This window comes from Triturus cristatus, chromosome 3_1 (genome assembly GCF_964204655.1).
Source record: "Triturus cristatus chromosome 3_1, aTriCri1.1, whole genome shotgun sequence".
Taxonomy (NCBI): Eukaryota; Metazoa; Chordata; class Amphibia; order Caudata; family Salamandridae; genus Triturus; species Triturus cristatus.
Window position 1 is genome coordinate 211204667 of NC_140583.1, and position 26493 is coordinate 211231159.

At 43.9% G+C, this 26493-nt stretch overlaps 1 protein-coding gene across 2 annotated transcripts in view; it reads left to right on the plus strand.

The window, feature by feature from the left end:
* Positions 1–26493, plus strand: part of ALPK3 (alpha kinase 3) — a 1254386-nt gene that overhangs the window by 218316 nt on the left and 1009577 nt on the right. Inside the window, exon 2 of one of the 2 annotated variants that reach the window (XM_085643684.1) lies at positions 19620–19652. The exons of the other annotated variant lie outside the window; for it this stretch is intronic. Within the exon in view, the coding sequence (XP_085499810.1) occupies positions 19620–19652 (33 nt within the window). The remainder of the gene's footprint in view (positions 1–19619; positions 19653–26493) is intronic. 2 annotated transcript variants of the gene reach the window in all.

Sequence of the window (26493 nt, forward strand, 5' to 3'; positions counted from 1 at the left end):
GCAGTGATCTTGGGGCTGCGTGAATCCTGGACTCTTTGTGTGTTTGTTTTACTTTGCGCCGCCCCCGCAGAAATGAGAGCCTCCAGTAGCTTAAAGCAAGTCCAGGTGGGGGTCGCACGCACGCCTCTGTCACCAAAGCGAATGGTAAAAATACAATGCATGTCACTCAGACCCCTTGGCCCTGGGCCACCCCGGAAGTAGCTTCCTTAAAGTACGTCAGAGTGGCAGACATTCATTTTTAGGTTTTGCTTAAAAATCTCTTGTTTTTAATGCAAACTTAAAAGGGACGTACATCCCGCCTCCTCTCGTTCCTGGCTTCTCATTGGTTCCTGAGCATGCCACTTACCGTTCCTTCATTTCTACTGGATGTAGCATATTTTCCTGCATTTACCAATGCTTGTTCCTCGTCTGCTCCTCTTATAAGTTTCCCGCTGCTGTTATACGGTTAACATGCGCTTTGGTGGAACTATATTTTCATAAAGTTTTACCTTTAGCATATATCTATATAACAATTTATCACCCGGAGTGGTTAAGTGATTTGCATAGAATCACAGAATGTTGCGCGGCACAGCCAAGACACAAACCAGGATCCCAAACTTTCGAGTCAGCAGCTCTGCCCGCTGCGCCACATTCTCTCCACTCCTGTGTTATCTGTCAGGGAGCTCTTTCCTTCTGCCAGAGGATGATTAATAAAAATAGCCCTTTATTTTAGTACATTATTTAAAACACACAGAAACTGATGCATTACCAGTGCTTGTTCTTGCCTTTCTACTTGTTAAAAAGTCCAATCTTTCAAGTAGCATAACATGGGTGTCCATTGGGCCGAGTTCCATACGGTTTGGCTCGTTTTGCTCCTTGCTAGGGATAGCCGCTAGAGGCATTTTAACAGGTGTCCTGGCCTCTGAAAAGGGCATACTCTGGGGAGAGCTGGCTTTACAGGGTTCCTGTGTCAGCCTTTTTTGCCTGCCTCCTAGTGCCCCTCTGACTATTTTTATATTGAAGGTTTCACAAACATTCTAGATTCTGATGATCACTTTCGGTTTCAAATAGTTCTTTAATTCCTAATAACATAAGTCCACCCTCAGCACAAGTAATCGACATGGCTGAGGGGTCTCTCTTATGTACTGAATAGTTCATTTATGATTCTGGTAAACAAGAAAGGGACAAATAAAAGACAGGATGTGTTTTTCCACTATCTTGTTGTTCTTTCAACAAGCCTGCTCCAACTGCACTTTCAGAAGTGTGTAAAGTGTTAGAATGATATAATATTTGTGCTTGAGTAACCATATTTTTAAGCATATTAAAAGCCTTTTCAGCTTGATGACCCCAGCAAAACCTTTCTTGAAATTCTCCTTTTTCAAAACATTGGTAATGTAGCTTGTTATTTCAGTAAAATTCTTAATGCGTTAAAGATAAAACCTTTGAATGCAAGGGAACTTTGAGACTCCTTAACATTAGTGGGTGAACAACAATCTAAATAGCTGATACTTTCCTCTGATCCATCGAAATTTAAGGTATCATTTGCAAAACAAAGGATGTTGCTGAAGTCTTGATAATCAAACTCACATGTACTCAATGTTCTTAATTTTTATTTTATTTTTTAAACAGACTTTATTGGGTCACAAAACAGAATACAGTCAATCCCCTTCCCCATTACTCCGCCCTCCAGCCAATTCAGAGCGTAGAGCAGTGACCAGTCCACCAAACTGATCATAACTGTACAGCATTCACCCCATCAACAGCTATGCTACGAGGTAGTCCATCCACAGGATTAATCCACAGCGAGTGTGCGATATAACCAATATGCCCCCCGCCCCATCCCCCAGCAGCCCCCCAACATACCCCCCACCCTAATCACCCACCCAAGCATGTTGCCAGTATCTATCATAATTACATGCGTATCAAAGCCTCCCCTGCCACTTGTCGGATCCGCCTCCCACATACCACAGCAGAAATTGCCTCACGAGCATAGGGGGAAGCCTGTTACAGGGTTCTCAAGGGGCCGGGGTCTCATCATCCTCCACCGAATCCCCCCCGTCCCCCACAGCCGAGCGCTTGAACAATTCCAGAAGTGCCAACCATGCCCGGGCCCATTCTTGCGATCTCTCATTTCCACTACGTCTAGCCAGACATAATCTATAAGTCCCCTCACTTCCCGCCCATTTCTCCATTTCCCTAGTCCAACGCAAGAAACTAGGTCCCTGCCTAGCCTTCCAATGGGAAGTAATCTCCCGCTTGGCCAGGACCAGCCCCAGGTCAATAAACCTACTGGTGACCTTAGTCTTTGCAGTGTGCGGAAACCCATGCAGTAAGCAGACCCCTGGGCCCACCTCCAAATCCCTCTCTGTCACCGTCAGGAGTACCGTCGCCACTTCCTGCCAAAATCCTGACACCTGTGAACAGTCCCAGAACATGTGAAGAAAAGTCGCCCCAACATGGCCACATCGGGGGCAAGCATCCGGTTCCCCAAAGTACTCAGCTATTTTGCTAGGTGTAAGATATGCCCTATGGAAAACATAAAACTGAATGAGCTGGAAACGTGCATTTCGTGTACACTTCCAAGGGCGCTCCGTGATTTCTTCCCAGCTTTTGTCTGCAATAGGCGCCCCCAGGTCCGCCTCCCACTTGACGCGCAGCGCAGCCAGGGGCTGCCGCATATCCCCAGTAATCCCCCTGTAGAGACAAGTCACCGCCTTAAAGGTACCTACCGCCATCACTACATACTGACAGGCAAGAGAGGTGTCCGGCTCCACCAGCCCCTTCCGCCAGTGCTTCCTGATAGCCGCAGTCAAGGCTGCATGTAAGAGGAAGTCCCCCCGTGGGAGATCATGCCGCTCCCTAAAGTCGTCAAAGGGGAGTAGATTACCATCCTCATATAGGTCACCCAGTGTCATAACTCCCGCCTCCTCCCAGGCCAGCAACCGGCTCTAGTCTCCCCCGTGGGGTAACGCCTCACACATTCGTAAAGGGATCTCAGGCACGTAGGGAATTACAACACGCGCCCTCCTAGCCAACTGCGCCCAGCACTGCCGTACCGCTCTCAAGTCCGAGGGTAGTGAGGCATCTCTCACCGGTACCCGGACCAGCACACAAGATAATTGAGACCAGCTCGGGTCCGTCCCCCTTTGTTCTTCTGGGCGCCTGATGTGACCCGCCACCCATTTTGTGAACCACTGGAGCTGCGCAGCGTGGTAATAGGACTCCAGGTCTGGCAACGCAAGGCCTCCCTCACCCCTGGGTCGCTGCAGAGTAATAGCGCTTCCCTCCGCCTCCCCACACCCCAGATGAAACCTGTAATCAAAGTGTTCAACTGTGCAAAGAGTACTCCATGTTCTTAATACATCTTAGAAAACACTATAATGTAATCCAGATAAAGCAAGACAGTCTGTTTCAAGACATTTGCAAATATTGAATACATAAACTGTTGAAAAATGCAGGAGCATTGGACAACCCAAATGGCATCACTCGGTAAGCCAAAATGGCACTACTGAATAATGTAACTTGATCCTCTTCCTTTCCGATATAAAAAAAACAACACACTCCTATCTACCTCTCTGGAGACAATTGAATTCTCAGTATATTTTCTGGGAAAGTTTGACACAGGCCTGAGAGGGCTGAGAGGTTCAGCCTCTCCACAGTACCGATACACTCTTGTGCCACCGCTTCTTTTTATTTTCAGCCTGAGGACTCCCCCACACCTTCTATTTGCATAGGTTCTTCTTGAAACAGTGGGTGTACTGAAATGTGATGGATCAGAAAAAGGGACTCAAAAGGGATCAAAATAAATTATTTCTTCCTTTTCTTTACTTATATAAGTCTGTGTTCGATCAGCAGCACTAAATCTACAAGTTCAGAAAATGGGATGTTGAACACCAATCAGTTCGTCCTTTATTTACTCTTTCAATCCATGTTGAAAAATAATCATCTGAGGTTTTTTAACTAAGGTTATTTCAGCTGCCAGCTCACCAAAATGAGTCACATCAATCAATTTATCCATTCCACTTTGGTGAATATCGGTCAATCCGTGAATATTCTTCAGCAGAGAACTCAAAATCAGGATGTTCTAATATCTTCTTCAAATGCTAACAAGAAGGTAGCATAATATTGTAAACAACGGTTCCAGTTGGATAGTAATAGAGTTGCCCTAGACAATGTTAATCTAGTAATGCAACTAATCAGGAAAACCACTTTGCCTTGATCTTGACTGAACTGTGCAGGATGAAAAGCAAAATTCCTTAAAAGTAATTCAAAATTATGGTTAACTTAATTGGTTGCCCAGGAAAAATGTGGGGCACTTGAAGACGCTACTGGAATGTCTGTAAACTGTGACACCAATATCTGCTTTAGCACTGAATTGTCATAGTGCAGTTCTTGAGGTAGGCCCAATAAAACAATCTATAGGATTACCAGACCAAAAGAGTTGTGGGCATTGCAATCTGTTAATTACTGGATGCAGAGAAGTCTGTTATGTCACCTTTGTGATTGCTAGAGGCAACCACAACTCCTCCTAGTAGCCACGGTGCCGCACTCACAGACCTCACAGAACAGTATATTTGAAAGGTGATAAGTGTCTTCTTTGATGGTCCCTGTGAGGACGAAAACATGTTAAAGGGAAAGTATCTGCTTGACAATCTTATAGCTCTTGATTGAAGATAGAATTTAGAATTGAAGAAATCAACACGACCTAAAACTCCTCCAGACACCAGGAAGAGGAAAAGTGCAAAGGAAGAATTCAGGAAAAGTAATCTAGAAGATCAAACTGCTGAAAGGTACAAAAATAGCAGGGCGATGAATAAAGTGAAAGCGGACCGTGGTGCTTACAAATTAATTAAATGAAGAAGCACTGCAGCTAAAGTGAAAGCAGACTACACTGCAAATTAATTAAATAAAGAAGCGTGGCCGCTAATTTGAAAGCGGATCACGCTGCAAATTAAATATCAACAAGACCTAACACTCCTCCAGACACCAGGAAGAGGAAAAGTGCAAAGGAAGGTACAACAATAGCAGGGCGATGAATACAATAAAAAAATGTAGAGGAATAAATGTTTTGCAACATTCTCCTATAGATATGGTTACAAGGGCTTGCCCAGAGTGTCATGACATTCATTTAGATATTGAAGAACAAGTTCAAGTTCGACATCCTCCTTTCCTCTGTTCCAGGACTGTGCTGCTCCCTTTCATGCCTGACACTCCTGGTTGCACGCGGAACCCCCTACTGGTGACTGCTAACACAGAGATACCAGTACATTCTAGGTGGAGTGAGTGCTTAGCATTTACTGAGAATGAAGTTCCAGTTATACGGGCTGGCTTCTGGCACAAATAGGTGCTATCAGAATTAAGTAAGATACACTAGAACCTCTCAGCTCTGTTGGAAGACAAAAATAGAACTGTGGATTGGTTAAGTTGACCAGCCCTCAAAGATCAAAGACAAATAAGAATTGTGCGTCTTTCCTGTTTATCCCTTGCTCATGATCATGGTAGCCATTAAGTAGTAACTGGAGTTTAGGACTGATATAGCAGACCCCCAGGATATTGCGGCATAGATTTGCAATTTTAGCGGCACAAAAATTGAAATTTAGCGGCACAAAAATTGAAATTTAGCGCCATTATTGCGGCACTTTATTTTACTCGTAATCATTCCTTTTCGGCCTCAAATCAATGGAAACTGTTTTAGCAGAGTATTCCACTTTTAAATAGGCATGTTTAAAGTGTCTGAGTGTATTTGAGAGTATTGGTTTGCTATGCTAAGTCCCTAAGTCCTGTAATGGCTGGCAGCAACATTTTCTCATGTTGCTGGCAGCCAATCAGAGAACTTGTGGGACTTTGACTTCCGCAGCAGCGAGATGGCCCAAGGGAAATAAAGATCACAGGGCAATCATGACTCTCTACTTTTAAATCGGCGTGCCAGCGAGTGTCCAAGACACTCTTACAAGCCTAAATGCACCCCTGTTGGGCCCCGAAACAAGAAGGGAAGTGTTGATGTGCTGACCAGTGGCATCAACCATTCCACTCTACCGTCACCGACCCTGCTTATAAGCCTACACCAAGGTTTGCTGTAATTCAATTCTCTTCCGGCTGCTCATGCAAATCATGCAAATAAAACTGCGCAGTTAACAACAAGTTGCACATGTGATTACACTGACTGACACCCCCCCTCGCTCCCACCTACCACCACCCCCTCCAGGTCACAAGTCCTAAACAAGCATTTGCAATGCAATAGGTCTCGTATTTACGTGAGTTTAAGCTATTGGCATTGTAAATGGCAATGCCTTTTATTTATGTTTTAAAAAACAAAAACAAAAATAAAAGGCATTGTCGCGTAAATGCGAGACCTATTGCATTGCAAATGCTTGTTTAGGTAAAAGTGCCTGCCTTTCATCACAACAGAAGCAAGCAGCAAGCCTGGCTCCAGCCCCGCCTGTGCCCCTCATCTGAACTTTCTGAGGCTGGCACCGGCTCCGGGCAACTAATTCCGGGTCGGTAAGGAAGGTGAGGAGTAGGGGTGTGGGATGGGGATTCAGGGGCAGGGGGAGGAACAAGCGCACACATGGGGGGCTGGCATGTGGTGCGGGAACCAAGGTGGGCCATGGGGGCTGCCCCTCTGTAAGTTTTATCCTAGCTGTGTGGTAAGTTGTTTTCCCTTCGTTTCCACGTTGCAAAAAAAAAAAAGCGGTGGATCCAAGCCTTCTTCCTCCTCCCTTCACTCAGCCTGGCAGCGAGAATGCAAATTAAACAAGTTTCTGTACCACGGCCGCTAAAGTGAAAGCGGACCGCGGTGCTTGCAAATTAATTAAATAAAGAAGCACGGCAGCTAAAGTTAAAGCAGACCACACTGCAAATTAATTAAATAAAGAAGCATGGCCTCTAATTTGAAAGCGGACCGCGCTGCAAATTAAATAAACAAGCGCAGCCGCTAAAGTGAAAGCTGAGCACGTTGCATGCAAATTAATTAGGTAAAGAAGCGTGGCCGCCAAAGTGAAAGCGGACCGCGCTGCAAATTAAAAAAAAAACATTCAACAAAATAGTGCTCACAGCCAAGATAAAGCAGACCGTGTAACATGACGAGTAAAAGGCCCGGTCCTTATAGGCGGTAACAAATGGAGACAGGGCAGTACCAAGGATGGACCATCAAGCCTATTTACGAATCAGAAGCCAGCATTTAAGAAGGACAATGACACAAAGCCAATGACAAATATGGGTGGAGAGTGGGCGGGGCTTCTAGTGCAACCCTAATACAGCATGCCTCGCAGAGTGAGCAGCGCATGTGTGCAGCCGCTAGGCTCGACCTAAAAAACATAAGTGGGGGGACTAACCAAATTAGGTAGTTTGCAAGTGATGTCATGGTGCGTGCCACCATAGCACATGATACCACGGCGCATGGCATTGCACGTGGGATCAGAGGAAGTGAGCTCTCTGGAAGTGATATCAGATATTAAGACCTCACACATGTTTATCAGAGTACTTTTAAGAGCATTATATGATTGAGCAAATTAGATATTGTTTTGGGCTTGTGCCAAAAGAAAGTGGTGCAATTCCAATACAAAATCTGGGCCTCAACTAATAATATATTTTTTTCAAAGCCTTGCCAAAAAGAAATTGGCAACAAGGAGTAGCATGGCAGTAAATCTCTTCTGATTAATTGGTTGGAAAGTCTGAATTTTAAAATATTTTATGGGGTTAAGGCATCTGCTACAGTGGTGCTCAGTAAATCACAGGGATAATAATAATGGTGAGATAACTCTGGCGGTTAAAGCATTTGTTGGAGAGATCTGTGTTTGGTGTAGTCCCAGTTTTGCATCAAAGTAGTATAGGAGGTCAATGTGTCCTGCAAAGCACATCACATAACATGCAGATGAGAGATTTTTATTTTATGTAGCTAGGTGAGTAAGTAAGTTACTGCTTTGTACACAGAGATCCTTTTGTTAATTGCAGTTCATAAATTATAATCCTTCTAATGTAGCACAGTGAGCTGTGAAGGACATGTGACTCCTACACCTTTTAACCCTCCCTGACTCATGTAACACATCTTGTACATTGATTTACACATATGATTTATTATCAATGGCAATGGTGTTTACTTTTCTTTATCTGATGCAAATTGAGAGGATTTTTTTTTTTTAACGAACTGTGCCATAGCCCTGGTGAGGTGTAGGGTGTTAGGTGCTGTATAAAACAAGAGCCAGGGATGCAAAATGGACAAGAACTGACAAAAATCTGACTTTTGGGGCACAGGAAATGTGTGCGTACGAATCTGGAGAAATTTCTTCAGCTCTTTCTGAGGAAAAATATGAGTGAAAACTTCCATAAACGTCAGAATTGTAACAGGAAACACATCTATATTATGTCTATGTCTATGTACTGTTTCTTGTAGAGCGCATATATCACCCAAAGGTCTCATAGCGCTTTGCCAGGACTCAGGAACAGACAGAAAAAGCTGGGGAAGAAAGGATTAGAATAGCCAAGTTTTTAGGGAATTACGGAACATTATATACTCGGCCTCTGTACATAGGTATATGGGCAATGAGTTCCAGATGATGGGAGCCAGGTTCGATAAAGCTTTGTTTCCGTACTTAACTGTTCGGACCTTCGGGATTATTAATAAGGATTTATTTGCAGAACGAAGTGTCCTAGAGGGCTAATAGCTTTTTAGTTTTGTTGCCAGATAGTGAGGACTTTTTTCATTAAGGGTTTTATGAACGAGACAACAGATTTTAAAGTCAATTTGCTTTTTAATGGGCAGCCAGTGAAGCAACCTCAAACTCGGAGCAGAGGGAGAATGGGCTGGAAGATTTAAAACCAATCTAGCTACTGTGTTTTGCAGAACCTTGAGCTTATGAAGGAGTTCAGAGTTAATGGAAGCCAGCAGAGCATTTCCATAGTCCAGGCGACTGACAATCAGACCCTGGACCAGTGGCAGACGAGAAGACAAAGGGACCCATTTAAAAATTTTACGGAGATAATGCATTATCCCGTAGCAGGTACGTGTTGTGTGGTTGAAATGGTCATGCATAGAGAGTGAGTTGTCCAACATTACCCCGAGAGTACGGACTGTTTCTTTTGGAATAGGGCAAGTACCCAAGGTAGGGGGCCACCAGTCAGTTGTCCACATCTACTGTGCATTGTCAAAGAGTAGAATTTCAGTTTTATTGGCATTTAGCTGGAAGTTGTTTGTGGACATCCAGTATGTCCAGCATGCATTGTCCGAACCTGTTTGGTACTGGCGACATCCGGACCAAGAGTAATTAGTATCTGTGTATCATCGGCATAGGACAATGAGTCGAAGCCATGATTTTTAATGATCCTGGCCAGGGGAGATACATACAAATTAAAGCGTGTCGGACTCAGGATAGATCCCTGCGGGACACCTTTATTTATACGTTGGCTCTTAGAGGTAAAAGCTCCAATTTTGGACACGGGAGGTGCGGTCACTCAAATAACTCCTGAACCAGGCCAATTCGTGGCCCTCGACACCAGCTTCTCTCAGACGATCTAAGAGAATAGCACGGGAAATGGTGTCGAAGGCCGCCTACAGGTCTAACAAGACCAGGATGGCTGACCTCCTATTGTCCAAAGAGAGTCTAATGCTGTCTACCACTTCAAGTAGGGCTGTTTCAGTACTGTGGAACGCACAAAATCCTGACTGAGATGAATCTAGCACTTTATTTTTCTCTAGGTATTTAATTAATTGAGCGTTTATCAACGTCTCTTGAATTTTACCAAACAGAGGGAGAAGGGATATGGGTCGGTAATTGTCAGGTTGTTCAGGATCCGATTTTGGGTTCTTTAAGATAGGTCTAACTATGGCCTCCTTTCATCTTAAAGGTATCTGTGAATGTAATAAAGAAAGATTGAAGAGCCTCGTTAGACATGGAGAGATGGCTGTACTAATTTTTTGTAAAATCTGAGAGGATACTATATCAGAGGGTGAACCTGATTTTACCTTTTTAAGTGCCAAAGTAACTTCTTCTCAGGACAGTTCTGAATTTATTTTTTAGAGTAGGAGCCATTACAGAGCATCCTGTTTCCATGTTCTGGCTTTGTAGTTGAACAGATTCTTGTGGAAATTGACTATATATTCTGTCAATTTTTTCTACAAAGAAAGTAGACAGCGAATCCACCCACTCCTGGGAAGTAACCAAAGGGGGCTGTATAGAAGCAGTGAACTTGTTTAGAATCTTAAATAATTCTTTCTGAGAATTCGAGGCTTTATTTATTCTTTCCCCTAGGTAGTGCTTTTTTCTGATATTATATGGGCTAGATACTGTCTATGTAATAATTTGTAATCATTACGGTCCATAGGACTTTTTGAGTGTCTCCGTTTACGTTAGGCCCTTCTCACTGACTGCCAGCTTGTCAATTTTTAAAGCTGGGGTAAACCAAGGTGAGGATTTGTGAAGACCTCTTATTTTTTTCTTGGGAGCAATTTTATCCAAGGCCTGGCAGATCGCGGCATCTAACTGAGTGGCAGCAACGTTAGGAGAGTTGGTGTTTGACATCAATGGGGAGATAAAATAAGCCAAAAAGGATGCAGGGTCAATATTTTTCCATGGTCTTCACCATGTTTGATCTGTTGTCGAGTTTGTATGGCAAGAAGTTGTAGTTAGGATGTTGAATTTAAGAAGGTACGGGTGGATCGGTCGTTATATTGTAGGAATTTGTAAATAAGAGGTCTAATGTATGACCAGCTATATGTGTAGGACCTTTCACCAATTGTGAGAGACCAAGGGTGCTAAGACTGGAAATGAGATCATTTGAATGTGAATCGACAGAAAGATCAATATGGTGGTTAAAATCACCCAGCAAAAGAAAGTTGTCGCTAGTTAACACATGGGGAGCAATTATCTCCATGAAGCGACTGGAAAATTGCACTTTGCTGCCAGGAGGGCGGTAAAGTAGGGCACCTTTCCAGGATTCCTTGATTGAAATATTGATTTTAAAAATGCACATTTCTACCCAGTCCGTGCTGAGGGAATCAATGATAGTAATTTTACTATTTGTTCTAAAAGCAATAGCTAGTCCACCGCCTCTCTTGTCCTTTCTATCCACCCTAATCAGTTGGTAATCCGATGGGACTCTTGGAACCAGGTTTCTGTTAAAAAGAAAACATCTGGCTTCTCAAAATCAAGCAGGGACCATACTTCTAGAGCATGTTTGGAGCTAGATTGGGCATTACAGTATAACCCGGTTAAATTATTGGTTTTAAATTTAGGGTAAATGGTAACTAATGGTTTTTTTGATTGAAGAAAGCAGAAGATATATTAATGTGCGGAAGTTTAGTGTTATATTCATAGGAAGACAAATTATTCAGGGAATGGAGCTGCTTACTTGTATATCTGATAGTGTCCATTGATATGATGCTTCCCAAAAGTAGGCAGATAACAGGGATGTACTGGAGAATATAACGGACAGCGTGGCAGGCGGCAGGTGGCGTCCAGGCGCGGATGGGCGTAGACGGGCTTGCCTTTGGCGTGCCGATTGCACGCCGCTGCGCGCGTCCGCTGCGCGCGTCCAGACTGCTCGCCTGTTTTTAAGCTGGAAGTGGGCGGGAGAGATCGGCGGCAACTAGACTGCCGACCTCCAATACGACCAGAAGAGTACCTGGCTGTACCTCGTCCCTCGGCACACACCGTGGTGGAACGGGGACAGTACAGTTCGCAAAGACACAGTTCCACAAGCGGCGATATTAAAATATAACAGGTGCGCAAATAAAGGCTAAATACAAAAGAATGTATATACAGTTTAAAAATGGTGCAAGAGAGATCTTTATTTCCCTGTGCGTCTTGGCAGCACTGCGACCAGACTGCTCGCCTGTTTTCAAGCTGGAAGTGGGCGGGATAGATCAGCGGCAACTAGACTGCCGACCTCCAATACGACCGGAAGAGTATCTAGGTATACCTCGTCCCACCCGCTCAATCGGCAAACGCCGTGGCGGAACGGGGACAGTACAGTTCGCCAAGACACAGTTCCACAAGCGGCGATATTAAAATATAACAGGTGCGCAAATAAAGGCTCAATACAAAAGAATGTATATACAGTTTAAAAATGGTGCAAGAGAGATCTGTCTTTCCCTGTGCGTCTTGGCAGCACCAGGTATTATTAAAACCATTTCAAGCAAATTCTATTCTTCTGCAATGAAGAATTCACATGAGAATTCTTTTTTGCACAAATAGCACTCTTTGTGCCATTGAAGTTGTGTAAAAATGAAAAAAACACCCAATTTGACAAAGCTGCAAATCTTTACATGTATCTAAAACACCACGAGCAGGTGCAGTCCACCACCTGCTCACTTTTCATTTGGTTTCTCTGTGATGCTTGTTCCTGTGACCATTCCTCGGAGCAAACTTTTATCCATTTCATTTTTTTCTGCAAGTTTTATCTCTTTATTCTAGGCTATTTTAAGAAAACTGTGTGTTTATCATCTCATTGAAATATTTTTATTTTCCTTTCATGCACTTTCCGTAAACGAATACAGTTTTGAATTGTATTGAAAACACCGCTAGCAGGAACACATCTACAAAGCCATCAATAGAACCCACATGTCTGTACCATAATGCATGAGTGGCAGTGACAGAGAAAGGGCAGTGATACTGAACAGGAGGGACATTGGGAAAGAACTGATGGGCAGTGATAAAAACAAGCATTGGCATAGCCAATAGGTCTCGCTTTTGGGACCTTATAAGTATTTAGTTATGCAGCACAATATCCTTGGTGCAACAACATCAACTGTTGCATGGCTAAACACTTATAAGGTCCCAAAGGCGAGACCTATTGGCTATGCCAATGCTTGTTGTGATTGCAATCACAACAGTCCTGGGCCTCTAGTTCCAGAATCGTTTTATGTAGGCCCACTGATATATCTAGGGTGATGTAGATGATACCTCAGATAATCACCTAAAGCTTTATTGTTACATTTTGAATGCTGCTGCTTATTATTTCTTCTTCACAATTACTTTTGTTCCCCATTCAACCCTAATTCAGTCTCTGGCTGTGAGAGTCTGGTTTATTTTAGCTCCTCACTAACGTTTTGGTGGTCAGCTATATTTTATTTATTTAAAACAAATAGAGAAACTTTAAATATTGTGAAAGAGTCCCATGTTCGTAAAACATGTTTACTGGCCTCAGAAGGGAACCGGAAATCTTCCCCAGGCCCCACATGTGCTATAAGCTGTGGGCGCCAGTGGCATGTGTCATTATAATCGCAGCCTTCTTAATGAAACATTCCATGCCCATGCCGCCAAGCCACGCTTGCAGCTGATTGGCTGTGGGCACAAGCTTGCATAAGCCTCCTCTCCCTCACTCTACACCTCACTCATCCGTGCCCTCCACCTCTGGTGAGGAAGGGAGAGGGGAGGAAGGAGCCTGAAAGGCACCAAGGAAAGGTTCTAGAAAGAGGGGTGACTCGAAGTGAGAGACAAAAGGTGTAGAGAGAGGTAGAGGGTCGGGAGGTGGAGAGAAATAGGGTAGTCAAAAACAGGAAGTAAGAGAGCTGAGAAAACGAGAGAAGGTAGAGAGAGGAAGGTTAAATAGACAGATGTGTTGAAGTGCATTGTATTGGAGAACAGGAGAGTGGGTGGGAAGGGGTGAGGAGAAGCGGGTAGCTGAGAGGCGATGTACAGTGAAAATCAATAGGAGAGATCATTAGAGGTAGAGAGGAAACAACCCGGGATAGAAAGGATGAGAGGGAGAGGGAGGAAAGAGGTGGTGAGGTACATAGAGGATAGAAAGAAAGATGAGCCACACAAATATTTCATGGGAAAAAAATGCGGTAGAGAGAGGAGTGACGTAGAGTGAGGATGAGGGTGGAGGTGATGTAGGTAAACCGAGAGGAAGAATAAGAAAGGCGAGGTAGGGATAGAGATGAGCAAGTCATTGAACGCTCGAGCCGGGCCCGAGCCTGACCCTTGGCTCTGGCGCAGCTCAAGCCCAAAACGAGCAGAGCTTTCAAGGGAGGCCGTAAGGCTTAGTGACTACAAATGCCACCCATGTAACATGGGGAGCATGGTTCGAACCCGGCCTGGACTCAGTATCCTGTCAATCCGGCACAGCTCCCCATTTCAAGTTTTAAAAAAAACAAAACATGTCAAGTAGTCTGTTTTGAAGCACTCCTATTTCCGTGGGAAAGTTTGTGCTATGTGACATAGCTAACAAGCCCGGGAGTGGTGCGCGCGCACGCGCTCGCTAAAAGGAATTTTAAAAAAAGAAGCATGGCGAAGGTGCATGCGTGCGCGCGCATCCTGTTCTTTTTCAAAGCACATACTCGTGCTTGTGGTGCGTGGCTGCGCACTCCCGCAAGCCGTATGCCACCACAAGCACAAGTATGTGCTTTGTAAAAAGTGCTGTACGACGACTAAAGGTCTCCTATGCAGTGCATGTGCACTGCGTAGGCGAGACATAAAAATGACAAATCCACCTTGAAAACCATTTGCGCTTCAAAAAATGACAAATCCACCTTGAAGACCATTTGCGCTTCAGACAACTGTGTGATGCCTCCTTTAGTTTTCGTTTTTAGTGCAGTGAAGCACGATAAACTCCTTTCTGCTGACAAAGCATTGATGTCTGATGAGAAGTGGTGGTCCACAGAGCAACCTTGGTTTAAAAATTCACCGTCTGGAGTAGACAATATTAGGTATAAAAAAAAAAAATCGGCAGCTTTTCCAGATGGCAAGCATCTTAAAAAAGGAGTGAAACATTAGTTTCCATTTCATAGCTTATCCAACGTGATTTTGCTGTTGGGACTTTGCCAGTTTTGAGCAATTTCATTTAATGTGAGGTAGAATCATGAAATTCATGTGTGACTGATCTGCCTCGCTAATTACCTAAATTGTGCTCTTCTGAAAGGTGGCTTGTGTCGTTCATTATCCGAAGGTCGGATCTCAAAAAGGCAGGCAGAAACTGAAAAGGGCACACATTACTCCTGTCTGGCAGAGCAGCAGGACTTCATAAAAAGCCTACTGTGAATGTGTACGGCTATGGGATATCATATTCCGTACTTTCTTTGAAATGTGTTTAGTTTCGAGTAATTAACTTTGCAGTGTGCCACTGGCCCAGTAGAGTGTGGCTGTGGAGTGAGCTACTTCATCAACCAGCTAACGGGGCGTGCCCGACAACTTACGCCTCTATTAAGTAGAACTACCAGAAGGCTGAAAATTATTTTTCCATACCAAGGCCTGACAGGCTGTGCTGTCGTGGATATCAAAAACACTGTTTATTTGAACTTATTTTGGGTTTTATGCAAATCACTTCACACCACTTATAGCCACCTGAAAGCTCTTTTCAAGATGCGTTAAATATAAGGGAGCAGGTGCAGCCCATAGGTTCATATAAATAGTTGTTATTCCAGATCGTCCATGTGCGTACCAGGCGGCAGTATATGAAATTAGCAAAGTTGTGTTTAGCCAATTTAGTGATTTAAAAACATATATTTGACACTTTTGACACATTTACGCAAAAGTAGGTTCTGTAATAGGGAAATACCCGCTAAATATATATTTTTCTGACAAATTCTCCAGCAGAAACTAGTTGTTTGTGGAAAATGTTTGATCCCCGGGTAAAGTTTGCAAGGGTGACTAACTTACTAACTTTGCAAAGGTGTGATCTTAACAAAATTTGGCTAGCAGAATTTTAAGGTTACGTATATCTAAAATCCAGGAGATTGTTGAACATACCCATAGTTTCATTTGTACATAGAAGTGCAAAAAAGAACAAGCATTGGCCGCGCGGCCGTGAAAATGACACGGCCCGCGAAAGTGATCGCGGACGCGATCAAGCCCGGCGGAGTAAGACACATGGCGGGTGCGCGCGTGCACGCTCACGTGCACGCAAGCTTTAGGCCACAGGCAGCATTTGAAAAACACGCATACAAAATGTCTCGGCCAGACCAGCGCATGCGCTGGATCAGGCGAGATCTAAAAACCACAGAGAGCAATGAGTCAGAACAAAAGAGTAACTAAAAAGAAAATAGACAGCTTTCTCCCGCCCAGCCGCCAAGCCCTGATTTCGTGGGCACTTTTGTAAAAAGCGCTGCCTTTTTACAAAAGTGCCGATTTCGCGATTATGTTGCAAATTGCGAAATCCTGGAGAGTCTTTATATTTATATGATAGGGACTTGGACTTCCGAATGCCTGTGACCATTCCAGGACTTGATTGCGGTCAGAATGATGTATACATTATCCGGGGGTGTGCATTGTACGGTCCTCAATGGACTGCAACTTTATTTTAACCATATGAATGAAATTGAGGTTTATCATTACCAAAGTTGTTCAGGTAACCATTCTCTAATCATCTGTATAAGTTATTGGTCCACATGTTTCATAGTAGTGACACACTGTCTTAAAATCACGCATCAGCTCCGAAAAAGGACCTACTTAGTGGCTGTGTAGTTTCATAAACATCCCCAAAAAAGCCTTGCAAAGAGCTCTCACAAGACCCTATTCCGTACCTATGATTAGGTCAGTGGTCAGGAGGAACACAAAGAGGAAGCATGCAACCGGTAGTAAGTGAGGGTTACCGTCCTTTTTATGAGTGTAAGAGGTATAATGTGAGCCTTATTGCCTTCCAACCCCATGATCTCCTTGAGTCCTTTACCGTGGTTTGCAACGTTATGTCCTCTTAACTTCTTGTGAAGTTACTTAATTCAAATTTCTCAGATACACAACCAAGTAGTCGACTCTCTACCAAACCACAAAAGTCCACCAATTGACCAGTGATGTCATTTTCCTGTCTCATATCTGACACTGTTTTAATTTATTTTAAGCAGCAAACAATGTACAGTCAAGCTGGATTACTCCACCTCTCTGTGGAATGTCACATTGTGTGATGGTAGTTTAAATAGGGGCCTGCTCTAGTTTTGAGTTATGCAAACTTCCAGCTACTAATGGGTCTGGAAAGTACTGGGCATTAGTTTTTCATGTGACTTTCTCCGATAGTACCTCAGTTTGCCTCCCCGACAATATTGTGAATATAACAGTCTGTGACCTAGTCTGCATATGTTTCAGCATCATGTTGTTCTGTTAGTATCTCTTCCTCCTCTGTGCACCTTTTTCTAACTTGACTTTGTTCAATCAGTATCACTGATTGTCTTTTCCTCTTTCCTGTTGTTGTGGGCGCTCTCTCCGCATCTCTTCCTTGACTTTTTCTTTGCTAGGTGTATTTCTTTTTTGCAAATTTGAGTGCCTCTTTAGCGTTTGTGAAGTAAAATGGTCTATACAAATAGGACACATAACCCGGGTGAAAGATACTGCACACAGCAAGTATTAAGTTCATGGTACATGAAATGAGCACGAATGTCACACCTTTGCACATATTGGAGCAACTGATCATTGACATGTACATAGCGTTGGGGGGGTTGCTGGGGGATGGGGCGGGGGGCATATTGGTTTTATCGCACATTCATTGTGGATTACTCCTGTGGATGACCTACCTCGTAGCATAGACGCTGTTGGGGTGAATGTTGTACAGTTGTGATCAGTTTGGTGGACTGGTCACTGCACCACGTTCTGATTTGGCTGGAGGGCGGAGTACGGGGGAAGGGGATTGACTGCATTTTGTTTTGTGACCTAATAAAGTCTGTTTAAAAAAAAAAAAAATCATTGACACGTACATAGATTGTTCCATTGATTTTGAACTTAATACCCGTTGTGTGCAGGAACTTTCATCCGGGTTATGTGTCCTATTTGTTTTTTTGTTTGGTTGAATAGTTATTGAATTATGCTGTTTGGGTCCCTTAAAGAAATATAGGTGTGTAACAAATTGCCATTGGTACTGACAGGGCTTTCTTTTGTATGTATCAGTTGCATGCCATGTGCCATTTGCGCCCAACAAAATGCAAAAGTGGGGGGTAAAAGCTAGCAGTTATTTTTGCTCTCGGGTTTCAGTTCCTGATTTAGTGCTGCTAATTAAATATGCAACATTTTGTTTCATTTGCCTTTATGATCTGGGATGATCTCTAACATTTTGTGTATCATAGTTAGTCATTTTTTAAATATGTTGTTTCTAATGTATTGCTTACCAGACTCAGCTCACTGTTAAGTACTATTAAAAATGTTAAACAAAAAAAGAGAGCTTCTTTTGAATTCTTGGTTATTGATGTCTTTCTGAGACCCTCTCGCGAATTTCACGTATTTAGATGGACCAAAATGTTTTGGAGGCTTGGTTACACAACCTGTTTGAAAGTACGAGGCTTATAGCAAAGTGCCCATTTTGTTGAGATGCCACATTTCCCCAGGCTTTTCTTAATCATTTTCACAATTTAGGAGGCATATTATAAAGTCTTTGCACTTTCCTAGTCAAAATTGAGGTGCACGTTGAGTGACTGTTTGCCGAGATTTTGTTGCACTATGAGGCCGTTGATGACACCCTAATGGACACAAATGTTAGCCACATGGTTGGGATAATGTACTTCAAGACTATCCACAGTAACCACATATCCATTTAGCAAAATATTTTCAGAACTGTCATGCCCTTAGTAAGGCAATGTTATTGGCTATGGGTGAGCAGAGCTCGCAGAGTTTGACTCTACAGAATTCAGCTGTGTTACATAAAAACTCCATGATATTTCGCTGAGTTCTGCCAACAGGCGGAAAACATCCATGTTGCTTTGCAAATTTGTGGCGTTAGCGCAGAAAAATCAGCGCGAACGGCACCATGCGGTGCACAAGAGCACACGGCCATTCGAGTTGATTTGGAATGCAAAATCTATTAGAGTGGCAGAAAATCTACTTGACCAAAACCGGTCGCGGGTCGCGACCGCCCGTACCAGAGAATCGTGCTAGGGGACGCCAAATCTCTTTCACATTTCTGAAGCCTCAGAGGAAGAAATGTAATTGGTGTAATTTGTCCGGAACTCCGTGTTACTATTATAATGCGTAGTTCTGGCCAATTCCGATAATTCTGCGGGCGGAATAAAACATTCCCCGTGGACCTATTATTGGCCAGCATCTCCCCTCAAAAATTCGTCCGTCACCACTGCTCTTGCAGGCTTGTACACTATATAGCACGCAGCTGTTCTTAGAGAAGATTGTCAGATACAATTCTTGCAATTCAGTGCACATACACATAAAATTAGATGAGCAGTAAGAAACTTGTAAATGTGTGACCAGCTCCGAGTCCATATTTGCGCCGGAATCAATAAAAATATGCACATTGCTATGTTAATTTTTTTGCCTATCCGCAAGCAAATGTTTTACTCACTACTTATCTCTGCCACTACCGTGTTTTTTCTAAATTTGTGTTCGTAATTAATCTGGATTTAAGATTTGTGTGTCCAGTATCAACTTTAATTCTGAAATGTTTAATTTCGTATTTAAAATACCAGGTAACTTCTGGTTTTGAATGCTTTTAGAGTGTTTCTTTTAATTAATTCTTTTCATATTGAGAATTACGATCAGATGATGTTTTTATTTTGTTCATTATTAATGATTTTATGTTTGGCTGGTGTAATTTTGTATGCTTTACATTTTGATCCATTAAACTCACAGCGTGAGCCAAGCTCATCATTTCAAATAAGAATATGATTGTCACAATGTCTTTCCTAATTCATTTATTACATAACTGTTCACTACTGCTTATGTTCCCAGTGCTTTTTACCTGTTTGTTTATTTGCCTATTTTTGCTTACTTTAGCAGCAACAGATTAGCACACTACCAGTCTGGAAGGTAAATCCTACATTTCATCCACTATTTTCTTTTGTCAGACACCCTTTTGAAGGAATGTGTCTGATTTCATTTTACTAACATTCAGTGCTTTGAGCTTTTTGTTTTGTTGAAAGCACTATTTAGTTTGTGTTCATATAATCAACTGCATCCAAAACCTGTCATGAAAGCACTTAACGAGTGGTTTGTAATTGAATAGCGATGTTAGAAGGAGCCTACCAAGATAGAGAGCTTACATACTATCTCTCTTACATTTACGGTTTGAATTACTTCATAATTTTGCCAAAAGACTGCTGAATTGCCAGTTTCTGTGGGAACTCAAATATTTAAGACATGCGAGAGTCTGTTTTCGCCTTTAAAGTTGTCTAGTATATATATATATATATAGATTCTGACTCCTGACGTGAGCCTCGAGAAGCATAGTGGTAGAGTGTATGGTGCAAGCAATATGTCTGTTTTCGAATGCGGATATTTACTCCACCTGAGTATGTAAAACATTTTCTAACTTGAGCTATACAAACATACCAATATTGGTAAAACAAACGGTTTTCCATCATTAAGCTGTAGTTGGTAAACTAACTTTGTCAACAACAAACTCAGCTGAAAATGACTTTGCAAAAGTAGGAATTAACGACTACTTCTGTGTACTGGGCACCAAGGTTGGAACATTGCTGTTATATTTCTAGAATTGCACAGTGTGTACTGGCTTCTAGGCAATGTTACATGATAGGCCATGGGTGGAAACTTGTGGTCACGATGTTGTGTTGCATATGTAGATATGAAAACCCTGGGGATATTTTTACTCTTTTGCGCTCAGACGTGCCTAGCTAACAGCAGTGATGCAAGCGGAGTTTCAGTCTGAACTTGTCACAACCTGTAAATAGAAAATGTGTCATACTTATTGACCTGCAGAGATCGGCAGTCAGCAGTCTTGCTTGCGTAATGGCACAAAATCTTCACCACTTAAGATTTTTGCCATCGGTTGCTGGGATGTTTTGTGGGAACCTGCAGCAAAGGATACCTCTCTTTTGAAGTACTTTGAAAAGCATGCTTCGTACAGTTATTTTACAATTACGGATATATCACAAATGTTGATGCCTGTGTACTAAATAAAATGTAAGTGGTTGTTCCAAAACTGTCATAATGTTTTGGAGGTTATGTTCTTCTGTTCAGGAGCTTACTTTATGAATCCTAGGTTTTTGAGTTGTGGTAACTTTTAGTCTAGGCTGCCTAATTATAATCGTATTTCAACAGTTTTTTTATTTTTTTTACTAAACTTTCAAAAATCCATTTCATACTACCGGATCTTTTGAGGATAACAAGTGACACTTAAAAAATATATATATGTTTATTGGCATTTATAAATCAAACACAAGGAGAGGATGGATGGAGCGCTGAAACTTTTCAGACACTCGCCCCCAGTCACTATTAGATCTGAGTTGAATCCATCATCGTTCTTTAACTCAATTCGCCACTCCAGTTCAGACCCAGCCATATGCAAATCAGTCTTGACCCTGTTCCTCATGGGGAGTTCAGCCCGAACTGCCAAGCCAGGTCTTCTCTGGTTGGGAAAGAAGCATCGTGGGACCGGTTTCGGGGTAACACCCCTCATGAACCAGACTAGCTTGAATCCAGTCGCAAAGTGAGCAAGTGACACACGTCTTGGCATACCCTGCCAACTTAGGGCGAACAAAGCAAACACAAGGAGATGATGGACGGGGCGCTGAAACTTTTCAGACACTCACCCCCAGTCACTATTAGATCTTGGTTGAATCCATCATCATATTTATTGGCATTTATAATACATTACCTGGAGGTGAAAACAGTGTTATATGTTGGCAACGGTAATCAGAGCAATCCAGCTCAGCAGTAAGTTCTTAGTGTCCAAGTGATGATCTACCAAGCAAAGTTGTGGTCACAGGGAACACAGTGTGTCAACTACGGCTACTGCTCAGGTTAAGCCTCTATTTAAACCATGATTCAAAGCCAAAGATAAAAATACACAAAGGATCGTACCATCCGATATGCTAGGAATACTAAGGGAACTAAAACAATCAAACTTATACAGGGATCGCTCAGTTCTGTTAGTTCAGGGGAAGTGAAGGTTGTTGGAAGGCGGGAGGGTGTGGGTGGTGGTGGTTTAATAACCTTCCCTAGATCCACAGTAGAGCACCTCTGTAGCAGGACCGAGTAGCCAGGGCCCCAGAGGTGAGGGGAAAACCAGTGGGGTCTGTTTAGTAATTTGTGCTAGAGAAGGTGTTAGTAGCTCTGTCTTCCCATGTTCAATGTATGGCCACCCTCTCAATTGTGTCTCCTGGATGATCGGCTCCATCCCCCTTAGCAGGGTCCTCATGCCCATTAGGATCTCCCTCTAATTCATCATCTGGATGTTCCCAAGCCATCAGTACCTCCGCCCACATCCCCGCTGTTGGGCTTCTCCGTAGCCCCAGGCTTCCTCCCTATGCTGTGCCCTCTCCTCGATTCTGGCCCATTGAGTAAAATCTCTAGTCGAGGTCCTCACCACTGTGTCTGTCATTTATTTCCAGGCCATCGCTATCTGTCTGTTGGCTAATACCAGGGCCAGATCTAGGAATCTTAAGCCCACCTTGCGTTTGGGTGATCTTGGTAATAATCCCAGCAAACAAACGCCTGGGGAGGGAGACCAGAAACAACCCAAATATGGAGTTTAGGGTATCCACTACTCTGTCTCGAAAGGGGCACAGCCCAGTGCAGCTCCAACTCATATCGACCAAGTCTGCGTTTAAGTGCTTACATCTAGGGCAGCTATGCAGTTCATCACCATAAACCACGTGGATGCTGTGTGGGGTCGTATATGTCATGTGCGTGTAGTTAAACTGGGTGTATTTCAGTCTCGTGTTCCTGGAGTCTTTTTGGGGGTACGCCAGTATCCCGAGCCTATCTGAATCTGTAATCTTTCCTTTCCAATATCTCTCCCCACCTCAGGTGTACAGTGAGAAAAGGTTTACAAAACGTTATGTTATGGTGTTTTATAAAGCGCGCGATTACCAAGTAGGTGTCCTGGCGCTGAAATATTTCAGATAGTGATCTATAAAACGACGTAACCAGGTGTTTTGTGGAGCCTAAGGTTACTAATGATTAGAGTACTGTGTGTGTCGCTGGTTCCGCGCTGCTCCCTGCCTACAATTCTCTGATAGTATGAACCAAAGTTTCATACATGAGGAACTGCCCGAGGGGTAAATCGTAGCTGGATACCAGGTCTTCTAATGGGAGTATGGCGCCCTGCTGGTAGCAGTCACCTACGGTCACCAACCCAGCATCAGTCCAGGCTGTCAACTGCCCCCCTGTAAAGTAGGAGATGGGTTCTCCATGTGGGAGACTCACCATTGACAGTGCCAGAGTGTAGAGGGGTGTTCCCGCTGTCTTCCATACGCACCTCTTCCAACACTCTTAGTACCACTGCCAGCAACACTCCCGGGCTTGGGATCACCACCGTCGGGCAAAGTAGCTTAGTAACAAACCCCAAATGAGTGGATAACGCCACCGGGCCCAGCTTCTCCTGGTGGGCTCCGTCAAGCCATACAGTAATCCATTGGAGATCCTGAGCCAGATAGTATAATTCAAAATCTGTGGCTCACAGTCCCCCTTGTCCAGTGGGCCTTGGAGCAACTCCAATAATATCCTCCTGCGGCCCCCATCCCAGATCAGCTCCTACAATAGAGTATTCAATTGTAAAAACCAAGTGGCCGGCACCCCCAACCGGTAGGTTAATAAAGAATTAGAGTAATCTCGGCAACATGATCCTCTTGGATACAGAAATCCGGGCCATAATTGGCAGCTTGAGAGAGCGCCAAAAGGGAACACTAACTCGAAGGGACTGGAGGGCTTTTCTCAGGTTGCCCTCTCATAGATCCACCAATAAGTGGGACACCTGTGTACCAGGTACCAAAAGGAGGAGGGGGACCATGTCAGGTCCAGTGGGAGATCAGGGGGCAGCTGGATCTCCGGTGACACAGAAAACATGTGTGTCATGGTGGTATTGACTTGAAGTCCCGAGACCACCTCAAGCTCTTCCACGAGGTGTTGCGCAGTTGCCAAGCTCTCCAGTGCGTCGGCTAGGTAAAGTAGGAGATTGTTGGCATATTGGGATATTAGGTGTTCCCGGCCCTCGGCAAGTAGGCCCATGCCTGCGCCTTCCCTGCGAAAGAGTTCGACCAGTGGTTCGATGGCCAGTGCAAATAAAAAGGGGGACAGGAGGCACCCTTGTCTAGTTCCTTGGCATTCGTTGTACTGCAGAGAAACAACTGTGATTGTTTTAACCTGTTCAGTCTGATCCGTATAAAACAGTTTGACCCAATGTACCTTGCTCTCTCCCAGGCCCATCCGATGCATGACCTCTAGCAAGAAATTGCCACGCACAATCTTGAAAGCCTTTTCTAAGTCCACCGACATCAGCACAGCCCGTGGGTGAGATTGTACCTCAGTATGGTAAAGGATGTGAAATAACCTTCTGAAATTAAGCGAGGCTTTGCGGGCCAGTATAAAGCAGTTCTGGTCATTATGTATTAACGTGGGCATATGTGGAAGCAGCCGAAGAACTAGAACTTTACAAAGAATTTTGCAGTCCATCTTCATCATGGAAAGGAGTGGGAACTACAAAGGCCGGGGCACCTGGATTTTAGTCTTGAGAGTGGGACCACTATTGCATCTCGGGTGGTGTCTGAGAGCACCCCTAGGTGCAGGGAGTCAGCATAAATTGATTCCAGCTTCGGGACCACTACCTCTGTAAACAGGGAGTAAAACCGTGGGGAAAGACTATTGAGTCTCCGGGTTTTACCTGTTGCCATTTCTTTAATGGCACACCGTATCTCCTGCCATGGCATTGGCTCTCCAAGTCCTCTCTCGCCTTCGGGGGATGTTCCCTCAGCTGCAGTCTATTCAGGAAAGCTATCTGATTCCCGGGTAGGAGTGACTCCCGGCATTTGTAGAGCAGTTCGTAATATTCCCGAAATGCAGCGTTAAAGGCTTCTGGGAAGTAAAATGACCGACAATTGCCTGTTCTGATATACGTTATGGGCCCCACCCCCTAGATTCGTGCCTAGTAATTCAGTCTAGTAGCCTGCATCATCGTACGCTCTCGCAATATAGGTCTTATAAACATGGTAGCATAGGCGCACTAAAGTGGCATTACATTGCTCCCTGGCCTTCCAGAGCCTGTCCTGGGCCATAACATCAACCCCCAAGGCATTATCCAACACATGTAATCTGTTTTCCAGAGTCTGAAGTTCCCTGTTCAGTTCTTTCTGTACTCCAATCGATTGACTCAGGCAATAACCACGAACCACCACCATAAAACTCCTCACATTCGACCAAACCCGAGGATGCCCAGCCCTGGTTCTGATCAAAGTACCCCGTGATTGTGTCCCTCAAAGAGTTGCGAAAGCAGGTATCCTCTATGGGCAGTGGGTTAAGCTGCCATGTGGGGATCAGTTGGCGCTCCCCTATAGGTTGAAAGCCCAGCAGTAGGGGGCTGTGATCTGAAAGAGTACACTCAAGATATTTGGTGCTTATCACATGTTGGCTAAGTCTGTGCGAGCAAACACACTTGTTTTTTCTAGTGTGTAGTTGGTAAATATGTAGTATGAATAGTCTTAGGCGTCCCCATGTTGTGTCCTCCAAAAATCTGCTAGATCCCAGTGTCTCAACCAGTCCTTGAGATCCTCTGCCGTTTTAAAGGTGGGTGCACCCCGTAGTGCAGGAGTGGATCAGTCAAGTATAACATCAATTGATGTCTCCGCCTAACAGGCGATCATCTGTCGCTAAGGGTGCCAGGGAGGCCGGGAGTGAATGGAAAAAGGCCACCTGATTTTGGGTCGGGCAAAGATTCTTCCCAGAGTTATGTCTCGCCCCAAATTATCTATGGACTTGTGGAGGGGTTTGAATGATGTCCCCGCCTAGGCAAACTCGGAGTATTGGATGGGAAATAGTTGACCTCGCCGCTTGCAGCATATGAGGCTGACTCCCTCCCCCGTGATGTGGGTCTCTTGAAGCATTGCCAGCTGTATCCCTCGTCTCTTCAGGTACCTGTGCATGCTAGGACCTTTGGAGGTCGAGCCCATCCCTGGGATATTTCAAGGCAAGAATTTTAAAGTGGTGTGTTGTTCAGTCATCCGGTCCTAACGTATGTGTATCCCCTCGGCCCACCTAGGTTCCCCCCTGTGTTCAGTCCCTCCTCCCCAGTAAATAGAGCAATCCTTGCAAAAAATAACAATAAAAACCCCCAAACTTAAAGATGGTAGACATCATGAATCTCCAGGCATGCTGGGACTGCTTGGTTCTCTATGAAGGGCGACCATCCGCGGATGAGTTGAGATCTACGACTCCTAGTCCCCAGTTCATTCCCCCCAGAATGATCCCCATCTGGATGAGGCGGTTGACCCTTCTTGAAGACTCAGGTACCCAAAACCTACTTTATCTTTCATTTTGCCAGACCTCCATGGGTTTTTCACACCCCTTAGTGCTTGCTGCCACCACAGTTGATGGTTATTATGTTTTCTTTGGGTGGTTCACTCCCAGATACAATAATACATTGTATGATTGCTAGCCGATATGAAACTGTATATTTTATCACACTATAACTGGGTTAGGATTCCTGGCACCTAGCACAGGTTCACTATATGGCTTTTCTAAATTATATTGCTAACTGGGGGATGCTACATGTTCCTTAATTACACACAATTTCCATCTATGTCAATTTGTAATGTCCTGCACTGCGCAACTTCTCAATAAAAACTAATAATAAAAAAAAAGCAAGTTGGTAACCATTGTCTTCAGAACGTCTCCTCCAGTCTTCTGGTAGGGGTGA